The 17,294-nt window shown below is 36.8% G+C and overlaps 1 protein-coding gene across 1 annotated transcript in view; it reads left to right on the forward strand.

The window, feature by feature from the left end:
• The window catches only part of Thsd7b (thrombospondin type 1 domain containing 7B), an 839,715-nt gene that overhangs the window by 779,204 nt on the left and 43,217 nt on the right, over positions 1 to 17,294 (forward strand). Inside the window, exons 18-20 of the mRNA XM_076941097.1 lie at positions 11,747 to 11,888; positions 13,440 to 13,555; positions 15,587 to 15,704. Coding sequence (XP_076797212.1) covers positions 11,747 to 11,888; positions 13,440 to 13,555; positions 15,587 to 15,704 — 376 coding nt within the window. The remainder of the gene's footprint in view (positions 1 to 11,746; positions 11,889 to 13,439; positions 13,556 to 15,586; positions 15,705 to 17,294) is intronic.

Genomic DNA, 17,294 nt, shown 5'->3' on the forward strand with positions numbered 1-17,294 from the left:
AAAAACAACTTCAGACCAATTTCCCTTATAAATATTTATGCAAAAGAATACTCAATAAAATTCTTGCAAACCAAATCCAAGAACACATCAAAATGATCATTCATCATGATCAATTAGGCTTCATCCCAGGGATGCAGGGATAGTTGAATATATGGAAATCCATCAGCATAATACACTGTATAAACAACCTTAAAGGGGAAAAACACATGATCATCTCATTAGATGCTGAGAAAGCATTTGACAAAATTAATCTCCCCTTCATGGTAAAAATCTTTGAAAGATAAGGAATTCAAGGCCCATACCTAAATATAGTAAAAGCTATGTTTTCTTTTCTAATTTATTGATTTCAGCCCTTATTTTATTTCTTGGCTTCTACTCCTCTTTGGAGTACTTGCTTCTTTTCTTTCTCTAGAGCTTCCAGGTGTCCTTTTAAACTTTTGATATGAGAACTTTCTAATTTCTTTGTGGAAGCATTTAGTGCTATGAACTTTTCTCTTAGTACTGTGTTCATTCTCTACCATGAATTTGGGAATGTTTTGTCTTCATTTTCACTGAATTCTAGAATGTCTTTAATTTCTGTTTTTATTTTTCCCTTACACAGAGACCATTGAGTAGAGAGTTGATCAATTTCCATTGAGTGTGTAGGCTTTTGGAGATTTCTGTTGTTGTTGTTGTTGTTGTTGAAGTCCAGTTTAATCCATGGTGGTCTGAGACAGACAGGGGTTATGTCAATTTTCTTGTATTTATTGATGCTTGCTTTGTTGGTCAGTTTTGGAGAACTCATGAGGTGCTGAGAAGAATGAATACTATTTTGTATTTGGTAGAAATATTCTACAGATGTCTGTTGGGTTCATCTGATTAATAATGTGTCTTGGTTATTATTTCTTTGCTTAGTTTTTGTCTGGATAACCAGACAAAATTTGTGAGAGTGGGGTGTTAAAGTCTCCCACTATTATTGTATGAGTTTCAATTTGCAATTTAAACTTTAGCAATGTTTCTTTTACAAATTTGGTGACCTTATGTTTGGTGCATAGATGTTCAGAATTGAGATATCATCTTGATAGATTTCTCCTTCGATGAGTATAACATGTCCTTCCCTATCTTTTCTGATTACTCTTGGTTGAAAGTCTATTTATATTAGAATTAGAATACCTACTCCAACTTGCTTCTTGGGACCATTTGCTTAGACCCTTTACTCTGAGGTAATTTCTATCTTTATTGCTGAGATATGTTTCTTGTATTCAGCACAATGGTGGATCCTGTTTTCACATTCATTCTGTTAGTCTGTATCTTTTTATTGGGAATTGAGCCATTGATGTTGAGAGATATTAATGACCAGTGATTGTTATTTTTTGTTATTTTGATAGTGGTGGTGGTGGTGCAGGAGTGTGTGTGTGTGTGTGTGTGTGTGTGTGTGTGTGTGTGTGTGCATTCCTTGTTTTGTTGTTGGGAAATTACTTGTTTCCTGTGGTTTGGGGATATTGTTATCCTCCTTGGGTTGGAGTTTTTCTTCTAATACTTTTTATAGGGCTGGATTAGTGGATAGATATTGTTTAAATTTAGATTTGTCTTGAAATATCTTGTTTTCTCTATCTATGGTAATTGAGAGTTCTGATGATATAGTAGTCTAGGTTGTCACCTGTGCTTTTTGAGTGGTTGCAAGATATATGTCCAGGTTTTTCTAGCATTTAGAGTCTCCCTTGAGAAGTTGGATATAATTCTGATAGATCTAATATATTTGTATGTTACCTAGCTTTTTCCCTTGCCACTTTTAATATTCTTTCTTTGTTCAGTAGATTTTGTGTTTTGATTATTATGTGGCAGGAGTGTTTTCTTTTCTGGTCTAGTCTAATTGGTGTTCTATAAGCGTCTTGTTTGTTTATAGGCATCTCTTTATTTAGGTTTAGAAAGTATGCTTCTATGATTATGTTGAGAATATTTCATAGATACTGGAGCTGGGACTATTCACCTTCTTCAATTCTGTTATTCTTAGGTTAGGTCTTTTCATGGTATCTGAGATTTCCTGGATGTTTTGTGTCAGGAATTTTTAGATTTAATGTTTTCTTTGACTGATGTATCAATTTCTTCTATTGTATCTTACCTTTCAATACAAAACATCAGTAAAATAATTTTATCTTCTTCTAAATCTAATTTAATAAGTTTTAAAGGGAAGATGAAATTGCTCTTTATTTTTGTAAAAATTTCTAATACATTTTTTTTAGAATGTAATTGTAAGGGCTGGAGAGATGGCTCAGTGGTTAAAAGCTCTGTCTGCTCTTCTAGAGGTCCTGAGTTCAATTCCCAGCAACCACATGATGGCTCACAACCATTGAGATCTGATGCCCTCTTCTGGTATGTCTGATAACAGCAACAGTGTACTCACATACATAAAATAAATAAATCTTTTTTTAAAAAATGTAATTGTAAAAACACTTTTGGAAAAACAAGTCATGATCTTTTAAAAACAGAATATGAAAAATCTGTGCAATAATGTTTTATTTATTGTTGTTGTGCTTTCTATTTAGTTTTTTATTGATGTTGTTTGTTTAAAACAAACAGAGACCTTTACAAGAGTTTTCAAGTAGTCCAAGGAATTCATAGATGAAAAATTAACAAGTTTAAAATTTACAAGGGTTTTAGTATTCCTTTGTGTCGTTTGATTCTGTAACACACAAGATGTTACATAAAAAAGCTAAAATATTTAAATTTTGAGTTGTAGAGATCCAGTGTACAGTGTAGCGAATACAGATAATTTGTAATTTAAAAAAGTAAATTACCTTAAACTGTAGAAAAATCCTTAGGAATATAAATAGTCCCAGGTAGATTTCCAGGCTTGGAAAACACACTGTTGGTTCCATGGAGCCTCAGGCAAGATGATGAAACTGCCACTTCAAGCCTAGCTTCTGATACCATTCTGGTGTCACTATTGAACATCTCTGAAGGGTAGGAAGGACAGGGATGATGACCTGTAGATATGGACAGTTCAGGAGAGTAGGGCTGTCACATATGCTCTCCTGGCCTGCTAGTGTCAAAACTCAGTCATTTCCTTGGTCACATTCTTCTACAAGGAAGGCTGAGATATGTAGTCTAGTCCATTTACTGGGGGAAAAAAGGACAGGATGGATTTCAGTTTGTAATAGCAGACTGTGCCCAAAAGTTCAGTTCTGTGATAAAAATCTTTTAGCAAACTGAGCTCAATGAGCTCTGAATGCATTTAGGGGATGTCGTGTTGTTCCTTTCTTTCTTGACATCTATTAACTCTGTAGGAAACAAGGCACTTTGAAAAGGACTGTTGATGGGAATCCATCAAATCTCACAATGGAAGCAATCTTATTATTCTAAGAACAGTAAAAGACTTAACTTTTTAAAATTGTAAATTGTAACAAATACAAAGTGACACATAACCAATGTACAGTTAAATCTTCCATGAATGAACCTTCCCAGTGGCCTGGAAAAACCTCCCAGTTCCCTCTTGTCATTGGAACTTCCCTTCTCCACAAAAGTAAAACAAATCCTAATTTCTAGGTAATTTTTTCATATCTATACATATAAACAGTATAGATTATGTTACACGCAGTTGTAATCTGGGATGAGTGTTTCTAGGTTCTTGGTATTCTATTCAGGGAATTAAAGTAAACACTCATCAACTACAAAGTAGCAATGAAAGTTTACACAAAAGCAAAGCGAAGGTATTATGCAGTCAAGACAATATGGCTGAAGATACTCAAGGACCTTTGTAACCAATTATTATCGCTAAGGGATAATGTGAGAATGCTTTGCTTTGCTTTGACTGACATATTAAGTTATGTAACCTTGTCCTCTAATTCACATGCTCCTTCTCGCAGTGCATCTGATTTTAATAATATCCACATCCAATTCTACATAATCATAAAATAAAAATAAGGGATTCTCTGTACAGGTCCACTTAGAAGCCTTATTGCCCATGTACCTAAAACCATTCTGTGCCAGATCATCACTCCTACCTATGACCAGAGTTTAAGTCAGTACTATCAAAGATCAGTGGTTATTAAGGAAGGGAAAACTTATTCCATTGTTCAGAGTGCATTGTGCTTTCAACTTGAGGTAAGTTGAGTGCTAGTTTGCTAGCAGATTTCTGGATACACCGTTTATAGAAGGGTATATGCATAGCCCAAACCAAGTGGAGTTCCAAGCATCTCCTATGCTTGCCTGCATTAGTTAGTCTTCTGTTTGGGCTAGATCTTTAAATCTCTTTTAGTATAGCTTCCCATCCTATTTCATTCCTTCTTTTTTTTTCTTATTTCTCCCTTCTTGGTAATTTAGTAGGTGAGGAAAATAAACCACTTGTCCTATACACTATTTCCAGTCTGTCTTTTGGGAGTCATATCTTCACAGTAAGGCTAAGCACATTTCTGTCTCTCCTTGAATTCCCTGTAACTTGGAATTTGCAAAGCCTCTATCAGTCTTTGATAAACATTCTTTACAGAAGCTATATCTAATACATCAAGAAACATACTACTGGCATCCCACTGTTTTTTTAATGTTGTTGCTGCTGTTGCTGCTGCAGTTTTGTTTTGTTTTGTTGACAACTGTCATTGGTGTATCATGTCTATACTCTTTAATCAAGAAACATGAAATTACAGCATTCCAATTCTATCATCAGACCTCATTTCTTTCTGGAATCACCCATGAGGAGAATGTATGCTGCAACTGCTATTGCTCGCCTGCTGGCCCATTTTGTGTAGATAATTCAGGAAAATGCTTTTCTTGGCAGGTTTACCACAAAGGTCTCTTTCACATCCTTATGGAATCTTTCACATCCTTATGGAATCAGATTTAAATAAATCATATGCTTTGTATCCATGCCATTTGTCATCAATCCTAAACTTACATTTTGGTGGTATTTTCAAACATGTTCTGTAAACATTTAAATAGGTGTGACCTAGCAGGGTATTCAGGCTCCTCTGGAAGTATTTTTTCTGTTAAACTTTTAATCAGCTATTTCTCTAAAAATGCCTGCCTTGTTTTGTTGGAAATAACCTTCGGCATCATGCAAAGAGAGCTAGGGATTTAGAGACACATGCATCAGTTTGTCGTTGTTTCTAAACTGCTTCAGGAGACAGACTTTGAGATGTCATTCATTATTTCCTTTACTTTGAAGATGAAATACAAAGATGCCTTGTGGTGATGTTTATCACTTACATGTGGAACCATGGAGGTTCACTCTTACTCTTTCTAATATCTAAAACTCATGTTTTCCATGATATAAATCAAGTTACCAGGGAGAATGGGTGATTATAGTCATGGCATATATGATGTTTAGATTCTTTATTCCATATTCACGGGGGGGAAATCTCAACAATAATACCTATGTGATCGCCAATATAGATACTTCAAGTTTTGAGCATAATTTGCACGTGTTGTATTTATTCTTCTACATTGGTATTGTATACATGTTTTCAGAGCACTCAGACATTACAGATGGTCCACATATAAGGTTGGCTCATTTCATATCTATACATTACTGGACATGGTAAGTTTAGCCTCCAATAGATCCTGAAGAACATACTCCTGGCGGCAATTTAGCCTGAGTACTTGTATGTTACTAACAGTTCATCTTCAGTCTTTGTAATTCAGAGTCAGCTTTGCTGTGTAATATATTCTCAGATCCTTTTGAATGTGAGTCTTTATTATATTTCTATGCTTTCCTAACCTAAAGTTTCCCTGCCACGAAATGGGAATGTGATTTTGTTTCCCCTATAAGCCATCTGGCACCCTCTCCTAGATATTTAAAGGTTTTTTTTTATCTTTCTCCCATTCAAAGCTAAGTAATTATATGAGATATGTTTCTGTATTGACAACCCTGGTGTGCTCTTTTGAATGGGCAGTTTCAAATCTCTTTTGTTTTGATTGTTACATTTCCTTAATTTTTTTTTCTCCATCATTAGAGTCTGTGCTTCCTCTTTGGTTTCTTATGAAGTCTTATATGTGTGATGTCTGGTTTGCCTCATTTCTCTGTTCACCAGCTTTTATCAAATTCTCCAGTGTCTTTTCAGTGCTTAATTTCAGCTTTTTTTCTTCCACATCTATAAACACATGATTTGTTACACCTTTTAATCTTGTGTTTCTTTCTCATTTCCGAAAATGACTTTTCCTTTTATTTTGAATTGTTCACTGAAGCTAGTTACTCGGCTTCTGAGTTCCTATAATTCTTATTCATGTTTACATCTTTTTGTTCCTGTGTCATTTCCTAGCTAGCTTGGTTCTTTTTGAAAGTATACTTCCCGTCTGTTTACCCATGTGCCTCTCTGCTTCACCATCTTACCTGTGGGATGTTATTACATTCATCATTCTCATGTGTAATTTGAGTTCGGTTTCTTTCTTTGTTTCTTGCTCTGTAAAATTATTTGTGTGAACATTAGGAAGGGGCTCTCCAAAACTAAATCTTCTACCCAGAGATTTCCTGGTTTCCCTTCCCCACCAACTGCTCCAGACAAACCCTCCTAACCCTCTGAAGTGAGTATTCCTAGTTTTCTCAGTTTGATGATCTAACAACCTATTTGTCTTCCGTGGCGTGGTGAAGAGCTGTAGAGCATTCTGGAAGGACAGGAGCTTTGAAGTATCACTACAAAGAGTTAAAGAAGCAGGAAGGAGAGACTTGAGGGGCCTCCCATGGCCTCTTTGTGTTCCTATTCCTTTGACCAGACCCTCTGTCTCAGTTTAGTTGTTTGCTTGTGGTCGTTGCTCTGACCTCATGTCCAATTTTTCTGTTCTGCTTTCTCTTGCCTAGTTCTCACATATCACAGGTACCCTTTAAGATCCCACCACTGCCCCTCACTGGCTCACTGTCTAGGCTTGTGGAAATGTGTCAGTATGCTCCATTGCTTCTGACTTCCCTGTCCAGTTGTCTTTGATGTGCAAAACCCTTCTTATGTAAGTTACTACCTCTTTGGAATCTCATGAAAGGCACAAGAAGAACTACTTTAGGCCTGGATTTTTCTTAACCTTTGAAGTAGGGTTTAATTTCCTTTTAAAAATCCTTACAATGCATTACAATATTCTCTCATGAGCTTTCTACTACATTTGTCCAAACAAGAAAGATGAAGTTCAGGAGCATGCATCCACTGACCTTGTGAGAACCAGACAACCAAGGGAGCAGGCCTCTGCCAGTTATCAGATAAACTTAAACCCAATGACTACACTGGATTCCTGTATCTGATGGGAGCTGGCAAGACCAGGCTTTGAAGTCATGCTCATTTTCAAGCAAGAAATCAGCAGAGTAATTCAAATTCAAATACCTTTTCCGATAATAGATTTTGCCAACTGGTAATCTTTAATAGTTCAGTGATATGAAATAATGCCTTTTATCTGAATTTATTTTGGATGGTTTAAATCATCTGTTATTTATTCTATGAGCTCATTTAATACATTTATTGATATGTTTAATTGAGTTAATGATAGTTTCCATCAAGATTGTTTGAGACATATAAGAGTAAGAGTAATGAGAATATTCTTGTTGGATATAGAGATCATTGGAGAAAATCCATATTAGGCAAAATGACTGCTATCCAGGTTTATTGTTTGTTTACTAATGAAAGTTTATAAAACCTACCCTGGATAAACAAGATAAACCCAAGATAAACAGCCTTCCTACAGAACAGACACTTATTTTCATCTGCCACATCAGACATAGTAGCAAAATATTAAGACATGGGCCTTCCAGATAGCCCATAGGAAAAAACACATACACACATACTCAGTATATATTCAGTTGCAGAAATTATCTTTAGATTAGGAGTCTAAAAAAGTGGGTAGAAGTTGTCGAGAAGGCAAGATATTTATTCTACCTTGAGATGAGGGCAAGCATTAAAGCCAGGTAAGAAGGATGGCTGCTAGAATGAACAAAAAGTATGAAGATACAAGGTGGCAAGGAAGGCTTGAACTTTAGGAAATTCTGCTTTACAAAGATATTAAGCTAGAAAGCCAATTCTTGTGAAGGGTTCATGATTTTAAGGGGTAGTGGTTATGCTGGTTACATGCTACCTAGAAAATAGCCTTCAGAAAAGCCATCTAGAGGCTGCCCCACCAAGCATCCATCCCATATGCAAACACCAAATCCAGACACTTTTGCTGATGTCAAGAAGTGCTCACTGAGAGAAGCCTGGTATAGCTGTCCACTGAGAGGTTCTGCCAGAGCCTGAACAATACAGATGCTGATGATAGCAGCCAAGCATCAAACTGAGCATGGGGAACCCAGTGAAAGAGTTAGGGGAAGGGCTGATAGAGCTGAAAGGGTTTTCAATCCCATAGGAAGAACAACAATATCAACCAACAAGGCCCCCCAGATCTCCCAGGGACTAAACCCCAAAAAGTACACATGGAGGGACCCATGGCTCCAGCTGCATATGTAGCAGAGAATGGCCTTATTTAGCATTGATGGGAGGGAAGACCCTTGGTCCTGTAAAGGCTTGATGGCCCAGTGTAGAAGAATGCTAGGGTGGTGAGGCGGGAGTGTGTGGGTGAGTAGGGGAGCACTCTCATAGAAGCAGGGAAAAGGAGGATGGGATGGGAGTTTGTGGAGGGGAAACCAAGAAAGGGGATAGCATTTGAAGTGTAAATAAATAAAAGATCCAATTTAAAAGAAATAAAGATAGCTTCATATTAGTTATAACTATTTTTATTACAGTTATAACTATAATAAATGTAACTGTTGTTTTTGTTTGGCTCAAAAATGAAAAGAAAAGAAAAGAAAAGAAAAGAAAAGAAAAGAAAAGAAAAGAGAAAAGAAAAGAACCTTCATCTGTGTGTCTTAATCTTTTCAAGAAAATTATTCAAAAATTGACTCTGAGTTAGCTGTCTGCACATCATTTTTGCATATTTAAGAAATGGACCCTCTGTTTTTATATAAATAATATAAATACTGTCTAAAAAAAGATTTTTGATTGGGGAGTTTTGGGCCAATGAAGAAACCATTAAGACCTAGAGCAACCATTCTCAACTTTTGCCTCTCTACACCTTTGGGAGTCAAACAGCCCTTTCACAGGGGTCGCATAAGACCATCTGTATATCACGCTTCATTATATTACAATTCATAACAGTAGCAAAATTTACAGGTATGAGAGAGTAACAAACATAATTTTATGATGAAGGGTCAACAACAACTTGAAGAACTGTATTAAGGGGTCACAGCATTAGGAAGAATGAAAACCACTGGACAAGAGATTTCTTCTTCTACTACTACTAAGTCTTATTCTCCTTCTCCTTCTCCTTCTCCTTCTCCTTCTCCTTCTCCTTCTCCTTCTCCCTCTCCCTCTCCCTCTCCCTCTCCCTCTCCCTCTCCCTCTCCCTCTCCCTCTCCCTCTCCCTCTCCCTCTCCCTCTCCCTCTCCCCCTCCCCCTCCCCCTCCCCCTCCCCCTCCCCCTCCCCCTCCCCCTCCCCCTCCCCCTCCCCCTCCCCCTCTCCCTCTCCTTCTCCTTCTTCACTTGTCACTATACTAGGGTGAAATCAATGTTTTTGAATGTCTTGAAATAGCTACCAGAGAAAAGGAAGTGATTAAAAACATGACCACTGAGTTTTGACCAATAGCCAGTAGAAAAAGATAAGAGGAAACAACAATCTCACACTTATTAGTATCAAGATAATTTTCATAAAAAGAGTTTTGTAAGAGTTTCTTCTTTCATAAGAAGACTCTAAGAAAAGTTAGAATTGTTTATAAAAATTACAATCACCCATGGGTTTCTCTTCAATTGTTTCTATGGATAAGACAATGGCAAGGGAATTAGTTGTAGTGTTTGATTTCAATATTCCTAGATTGTCTGAACAGGAAGTTAAACCAAATAGGCTAATTTAAAGCCATGTTAAACAAGTATACACACTATGAAATTTGATGGGTGAAATCCTAAAAATATCAACAAATCACACCCTGTCACTATCCACTTGCCTCCTGTACATTTAGATGAAGAAAAGTATAGAATATGTTATTTTACAAATTTACCTACTACAGGTTTTAGATTTCAGGATGTTTCAGAGTTTGTATTTTCAGGTAGAAATACCAACTCTTAAATTCTATGCAAATATTCTAAAGTCTGAAAAATGTTCAAATCAGAATACTGATGACCTGAAGCATTGTAGATGCATTTGATTGTTTCTGTTTTATCTTCCCTTTTATCTGCTGGTTTAGACTAAGCAGATACATGGATCCTGGTACATGGTCACTTATTTCAATCAGGAATTTAATACTTTATAAGAAACAAATGCACCAGAGCCCTAATTTAGAAGTCTACCAGGGTTCTATTATTTTCTTTTATTGACCAATCAGTTAAGATTTTATTTCTCTCAGTGTGTGCATTAGTTCACATTACATGGTAAAATAGAAATAAATTATTGGTAAGCATTAGCATGGGATTTGTGTGCATATAATTGATTAATTGTTTCTTCTTGATCCTCTGGATGCAATTAAATGTAAAATTAAAATATTGACAGATTATTTGAATGTAAAATCACATGAATAGCAAAGGTGCTTCAGTTACCTAAACTTTAGAAGAAAATATGTGAATTTTTCCCCATAGTTCAGTGTAATCCAACACTATCATTTTGAATTAGCCAAGATTCAGTATACAAGTTGTAGTTTTAGTATGACACCTGAAAGGGCCAAAGGAAGAAAAATAAATAAAATGACATCTCAGACATAGAAATGGCTATTTGGTAGACACAATGCAAACCCTTTTATTCTTTGAGTCTATAAACCTTCTTAGATTTTTCAGGACCTGGAATTGCATGTTGTGAATATATTGGTGTTATTTATTAGAAAGCTTTTTTACATAATTTATTTCATGTTTTCACCGTGTGATAAGAGAAGCAAAAGCTGTTGTCCACCATGCCCTAGTGATTTTTTTAAAAGAAAAGGAAAAGAAGAAACCATGTAATAAAGAAAAATATCAATATAAAGAGAGATGTAGCATGTACACATATGTGTTTAGAACTAAATCCATTGACAGACCCATGAACATAAGTAAAATTTTCTCAAAACTCAAGAGGAAAATTTAGCATCAGTAGAGGACTTCTTGTGGGAAGAGTAAACCTGGATTAAGTTCTCTGGGGAAGGTGAAGAATAAGGTTTGAAGAACATTTGAAAGAAGGATGGTCCCAAGGAGGAGCTAGAAGCGCTTCTCTGGGTAGACCAGTTGTATGAGATGTGGCAAATAGATTTATCTGGCTTCTGCATTATTACATGACCCAAACCTATGGGAGGACATATGATCCCAAGTGAAGATGATTTTTCAGTAAATATTTGGAGTTTGCATTTATCCATTTATTTTAAGGGACTTGAAGAAACTTATAGTGATTCATCCTCTTGGGTCAGAGAGCTCCCAAATAAAAAGAAGTTTCTACTTCATCCATATTAATTTTATAATTTTATTCTTATATGTAGCTGTTTATCCTGGGATTTTTGAAAATAATTTTCACATTTTAATATTCTGTGTGATTATTTCTATTGTACTAGAGTCACTGAAGTCATTTTTATTTCATTTAAAGATGAAAATATATTGGTTGTCAGATGAAATGAAAATAAAAGACAATCCACCTTGCATCACAGAATTAACTTTTCTTCTAACAACAAGCTGTATCATTTGCAGGTGTAGCCACATCCTCATTGCTATATCTACAGCTTCTTCTCTGTAACCGTTCTGTGCCTGCATGTTCACATATAAGTGTATATTTTATCATTCACTGTGTGTCCTTGTCTGCCTGCTTTTGACTTTCATAGTCATGTGACCCCCATGCAACACAGAGAAGAACTCGGCATCTGCTGAGGCCCTCACTGAACTCTAGAACTTGTGGGGAAGACTCACAGGTGCGGCCCTGTCTCCTCAATGAAAACTGTTTCCAGTTCCAGTACAATCTGACAGGTAGAGTTGAACCCACTTTGACTGTTTTTCCTGAACATTGACTAACCTTTGTGTATGCATCCTCTCCTGGCACTGGGGAGGTAGAGGACAATGTATGTATGGGACATGAAACACTGAGGGCTTAGTTCCAGCTGACTTTCATGAAAAGAAATGTCCATGCATAGTTTGTAGATATACCAAGGCATAATCTCAGAAGAACAGCATGACTTTAAAAGATACTGCAGTAAAATGTGCTTATTTCCATGCCTTTCATTATATTAGTATACTACTCAAGTCTACAATATGTTTTCCCCAGAGGTATTTTTTTAAATGGGAGTCCTGACCAGTCATAGATATTAAAGTGGTAGAGAAACAATAAGAAATGCATTCGACGAATTATTTAGCCACTATGTTTATCTGATCATAGAGGGCTTTGCCCAAACCAAGAAAGTTGCTATTACATTCACCTCCTACCTACCTACCACCTCCCCACCAGGTGATATGCAAAAATGTCACCAAATGCAAGATCATGGTGGGTCTAAGCCTGGAGTGAATACTTAGGAACATACCACAATATGCCTACACAAGCAACATGCTTTGTCAAAACTTCCCTGTTTCATGCACATATGTAACAGATAAGATTCTTCATAATGCAACTATCTAGTTCTTTTATGGATGAATAACAGCATGGTAGACTCATACTTTTTCTTTGAGTCTTTCCTTTTTATAGCAATTCTTCAGAAATACAACAAAAAGTGTGTCATACTGAAAAGGCATATATTTTAAGACTAAATTTTCTTTACCCATAGAAATATTTTTGAAGATGTCTTTATTAACATGGTCAAGGATCTTTCATACCCATGCCTATAAGGAAAGTTTATTTTCTTTGTTGTTCAAAGTCAAATTAATTATGGGGGCAGGGTGAATTACCATACATGACCATGGTCAGTTTAAAACACCAATAGGCAATCCTATAAAACTTACTCTTCCACAGATGGTACTTTCACAGGATGTCTCCTGACAAGCGCCCTAGAGTCTCTCACAAATACTATAATCCCATTTCTGAGCTTTCCACTGTCTTGATACAATCACCGTCAAAATAGTCCACTCCTTACTTCGACCACTTTGGAAGTTAAGATTTTGGGATATGGGGCTGGGGCTGGAGCACAAGCATAGAACTGGTGCCATGGCTTGATTGTTTTCTCTTTCATTTGTCTACAACAAATAGTTTTCTTAAGCTGGTCTTTCTTTATTCTTCTGGTTAGTGTTTCTTCTATCCTACCAAATGGTCAGTATAACCATTTTGATTTTTATCTTGTTTCATTTTACCTCTAGAAAACAAACACTAAATTAATGCAGTCCATGTATTTCAGTTCTGTTTACCTGTTTTCTTCTAACACCATAATTGTATGAGGCATTGTAAAAAAAAAAAAAAAAAAAAAAAGACAGAGGAAGTTGTAAAATTATCTGTGGACTTCTCCCTTCCACTTACATAGATTATTAGAGCGTGGGTATGGTTGGCTCACAAGCCTAAACCTTTGAAACTCATTGTTTATGGTCTTCTTCCTCTAGAATGGAGCACATGCCAACTGAGTGAAAACATTTCCTGTGGCCAGGGTGTGAGGACCCGCCTGCTGAGCTGTGTCCGCAGTGATGGCAAGCCTGTCAGCATGGACCACTGCGAGCAGGTAAATCCTGTGGGATTGTGAGATAGGATCTCTTAACCTTAGTCTTTAAGCTTCACAACACCTAAGAGACATTACAGATACTGACTGAAGCTGTAAGTGCTGCAGTTGTCAAAAGAGTAAGAAATGAACTCATTACTTCTAAGAACTTGTTAAAATATACCTGGCTTTCTGCAAACTGTTGGGGTTGATGTCTTTATTACTGTGGTATGACTCTTTATATTGACAGATGACTCATTTGCCTGTGTGATAAACATGGCCTCTTTACATAAGATAGATGCTGACCATGGATATAAAAAAAAAACACTGGCAATTTTTTCAACAAATAATTGCCAGATGATAAACTGTACAACTGTCTTTGTTCTTTCTCAATCTATGCAAAAGACCTCCATGTAAATTTTCAAATTAGGAGGTTCTGACTTTTTCTAATTTTATGGAATTTGAAGAAAACCTAGAATCAGACCCATCCCAAAGAAGCTGCAGTTCTCTTTCCAGATATAAATTCAGCCTATAGGAGACCTCAATAGAAATGGGCAGATTATCATATTGCATGCATCACAGAAACAACTTGCAGGATTTGAAGATAGCATACCAGTAATTGCAGGCATCTCCAGAAATGTCTATAACGTGTTGACAGGCTAACAAAGGTCTGTTTCAGTTGTTGTAACAGAGGAGAAAGACTTCCTCACCATGCCTAAAACAATCGTTAACCAGCAGTGCAGCTGTCATTTCTGATGCCGACTGTGAACCTGTCTGTCCAAGACTGGGCACCCCAATCTTTAGCATTCTGAAAATGGTTCAGATTCTATAGACAACTATTAGCCAACTGTCATTGCTTTATTTGAAGACTATTTCCTTTAGTCTGTCTCTAATATACTAACTGCCTCAGGAAAGAAGCCAACCATCTACTACTGTTCCAGATTAACAATGGTCACACTCAGACTTGTCCCCACCAAGTTAACAGTCCTTTACAGTGCATAAATAAGAAGGGTGTTTTAGCTGACAGGAGCACTGTTGGACTCTAGAAGTTCAGGTGAGCTAATGATTTTAATTTTGTCCACATTTTGTTTATGAACCCTTTAGCTATTAGTTTTGAGCTGCTTATGTATGTAAAAAATATCTTCTTTTGATGCAAGAAGAAATGTAAATTATTCATTAATAAAAATCAGTTTCCTTGTTTTCTAAATGGTACATATCAAACATATAGTTAGTGACTATTCATTTAAAGAAGTCCTAAATTATTAGTCTAGCTAGCATATCTGTATCACATCAATAGTCACAGATTCCTTTATAGTGCTTTTTGTGTTAGTCACCTTTCATGCTGTGATAACTAATTTTAGCTTTGGGTAGATGTACTAATATTATTTAACATGTATTAGGTGCCAAAGCTTTCCTAATTAAACATACAATTTATATGAGACATGTAGCACAGACCTCAGTATTCACTCTCTGATTCTTGGATAATTTGTTTCCTCACTAAAATATCTTCTGCATTGGTTGTAATACAACATACAAATTATATCCAAACACTGATTTCAGAGAAGAAAGTAAATGGTCTCAATTTGTCGACAGATTAGAACTGTAATTACATTGCCCACTTGGTCATTTGGGATATCAGAAGAATCATTTATTTTATCCTTGTCCCTATTCTGAGTACTACTAGACTTACTGCTAATTTTGATCTCCCTGTATGCTGTCAACCCATCCCAGGATGTCTGGATGAAATGATGACATACCTTCCTACTTTGTTGTTGACTGAACAACATGGCAGATCTCTGTGTCTTGTGACTTTCCCAGGACCTGAGTGGTGGGTCTTTGCTAGAGTTCAGAGCTTATAGTAAGAAATTTTGACTAATCAAACATCATCAGTGCAATAGCAATAGCTGTTTTGGTAGCAACTGATTTATAAGACAATGGATATTTGTTCTCACACTACAATGTGGAAAGGTTATTTATTACAGAATAAAGGACACTCTCACCTGTAAATGAATAGCACTCTGGTAGTATTGAAGGTGTATCTCATTGCATTTGCAGCATAACCTGGAAAAACCTCAGAGGATGAGTATTCCCTGTCTGGTGGAATGTGTGGTCAACTGTCAGCTCTCAGGATGGACGACATGGACAGAATGTTCACAAACTTGTGGCCAAGGAGGTATTTGTCTTCCCCTGTTTGTTCTACTCGTAAAAGTAGCTTGACAACTGGCAAAAACCATAGTGAACAGATGAAGCTAACACAGAGCTGATCCAGAGAACAGACTTCTAAGCATGCTGAGGGATCAGCAAGGGTGGAAGAAATGACTATAACACTGAGAGGTCACAGAAGAGCTGGCTAATCTGTTGGTCAGTATCCAATCAGAAGATCCTAAACTGTACCAGTAGAAAACATGTGGTCATGGTGGTTTTAGACTATGTATTATGTCAGTAGAGCTGGACACAGTGACTAGAGCCTTGTTTCTGTCCATGTATAGAAAGGGTTTGTTTCTGCTTCAAAGAGGTAATCAATCACATGAGCTGACAGAGACCCTAGAATGTCAACACCATGTCCCTGGAGGGTAGCATCCTTGTGATGTTCTTATGAATCATGTTGAAAGTGGTGTGCCTCTCTTTCTTATGTATTATATAAGAGAAAGTTTAGTCATTGTTCCCAACTCAGGGCAGGAAGGTGAGGATGAGAAATATTGTTTCTGAGGACCAGCTGCTTCCCATATCCTATGCAGTGAACTAGGATGGACTAGAGTCTTGAAGGGTTGCAGTTTATCAGCTAGTGAATGTCAGAACCCTGGAGTAGAAACCTAGGAAGAAATCTTGGCATCATGGTTAGTCAACAAGTAGAGAAGGAGAAGAAAGGAACTTCAAGTTGGAGAAACTGGGGATTAAATAGAAGACATTAAAATCTGAATCTCATTACTCACAGGCAATACTCAAAGCTGTTTTCCAGAAGTCCCGAGATTGATTATGGTGTGAGCTTCTTTCTAAGCTGTACAAATGGGAAGAGTTGGATTATCCACTCTTAGTCTTGGCTCAGTGGGGAGCTAGACAGGAGTCAGAATGCAACAGGAGCTCCTCAGAGAACTCTGCTGTAAGATACTGGAGAGGTTAGAAATAAAAATGGGAGCCATGATGTGCACTGGGAAATTGTAGCTAAGGACAATGGCTGTTTTACAAAAAGCATCACTCACAGTGAAAGAGTAGGAATCTCAGATTCCAAAAATAGTAGTAGTAATAGTAATAGTAACAGCTATCATACTGCAACTTTCTGCACAAATATAAACAAAAGCCCCAGGAAAACAAATGTTATGTCTTAGGACCAGGAGCTAGTAATTGTTCTACACAATTCCTAAACCATGCCTTAGAGGCAGCTTTCAGGAGAGATCATTTCAAAGTCAGAACAATCCAGGTTCAAATTGCAGCTATTCGGGTCTTTAATTTTGCTAGAGTCAGCAGTTTTGCTCTATCATACACATGATTTGCTGAAGTTTGCCACCATGTGCCTAAGGCAACTGGGTCAAACTGAAACCTCTAACAGCAGAAGGCAAAATGCACATCTTCTCTTTATAAACTCGAGCTCAGGTTCCTCTTACAGTGCTGGAATGCTAAACCACACAGAGGCTTTGCTTATGGCTTGCCATGAGGTTTAGAAAGTCACACAGTGTCTTAGTTATGGTGTCTATTGCTGTAATGAAGTATCATGATCAAGGCAAGTTGAGGAAGAAAGACGTTATTCAGCTTACACTTCCACACT

The sequence above is a fragment of the Arvicanthis niloticus genome, chromosome 10 (assembly GCF_011762505.2).
Source record: "Arvicanthis niloticus isolate mArvNil1 chromosome 10, mArvNil1.pat.X, whole genome shotgun sequence".
NCBI classification, from domain to species: Eukaryota; Metazoa; Chordata; class Mammalia; order Rodentia; family Muridae; genus Arvicanthis; species Arvicanthis niloticus.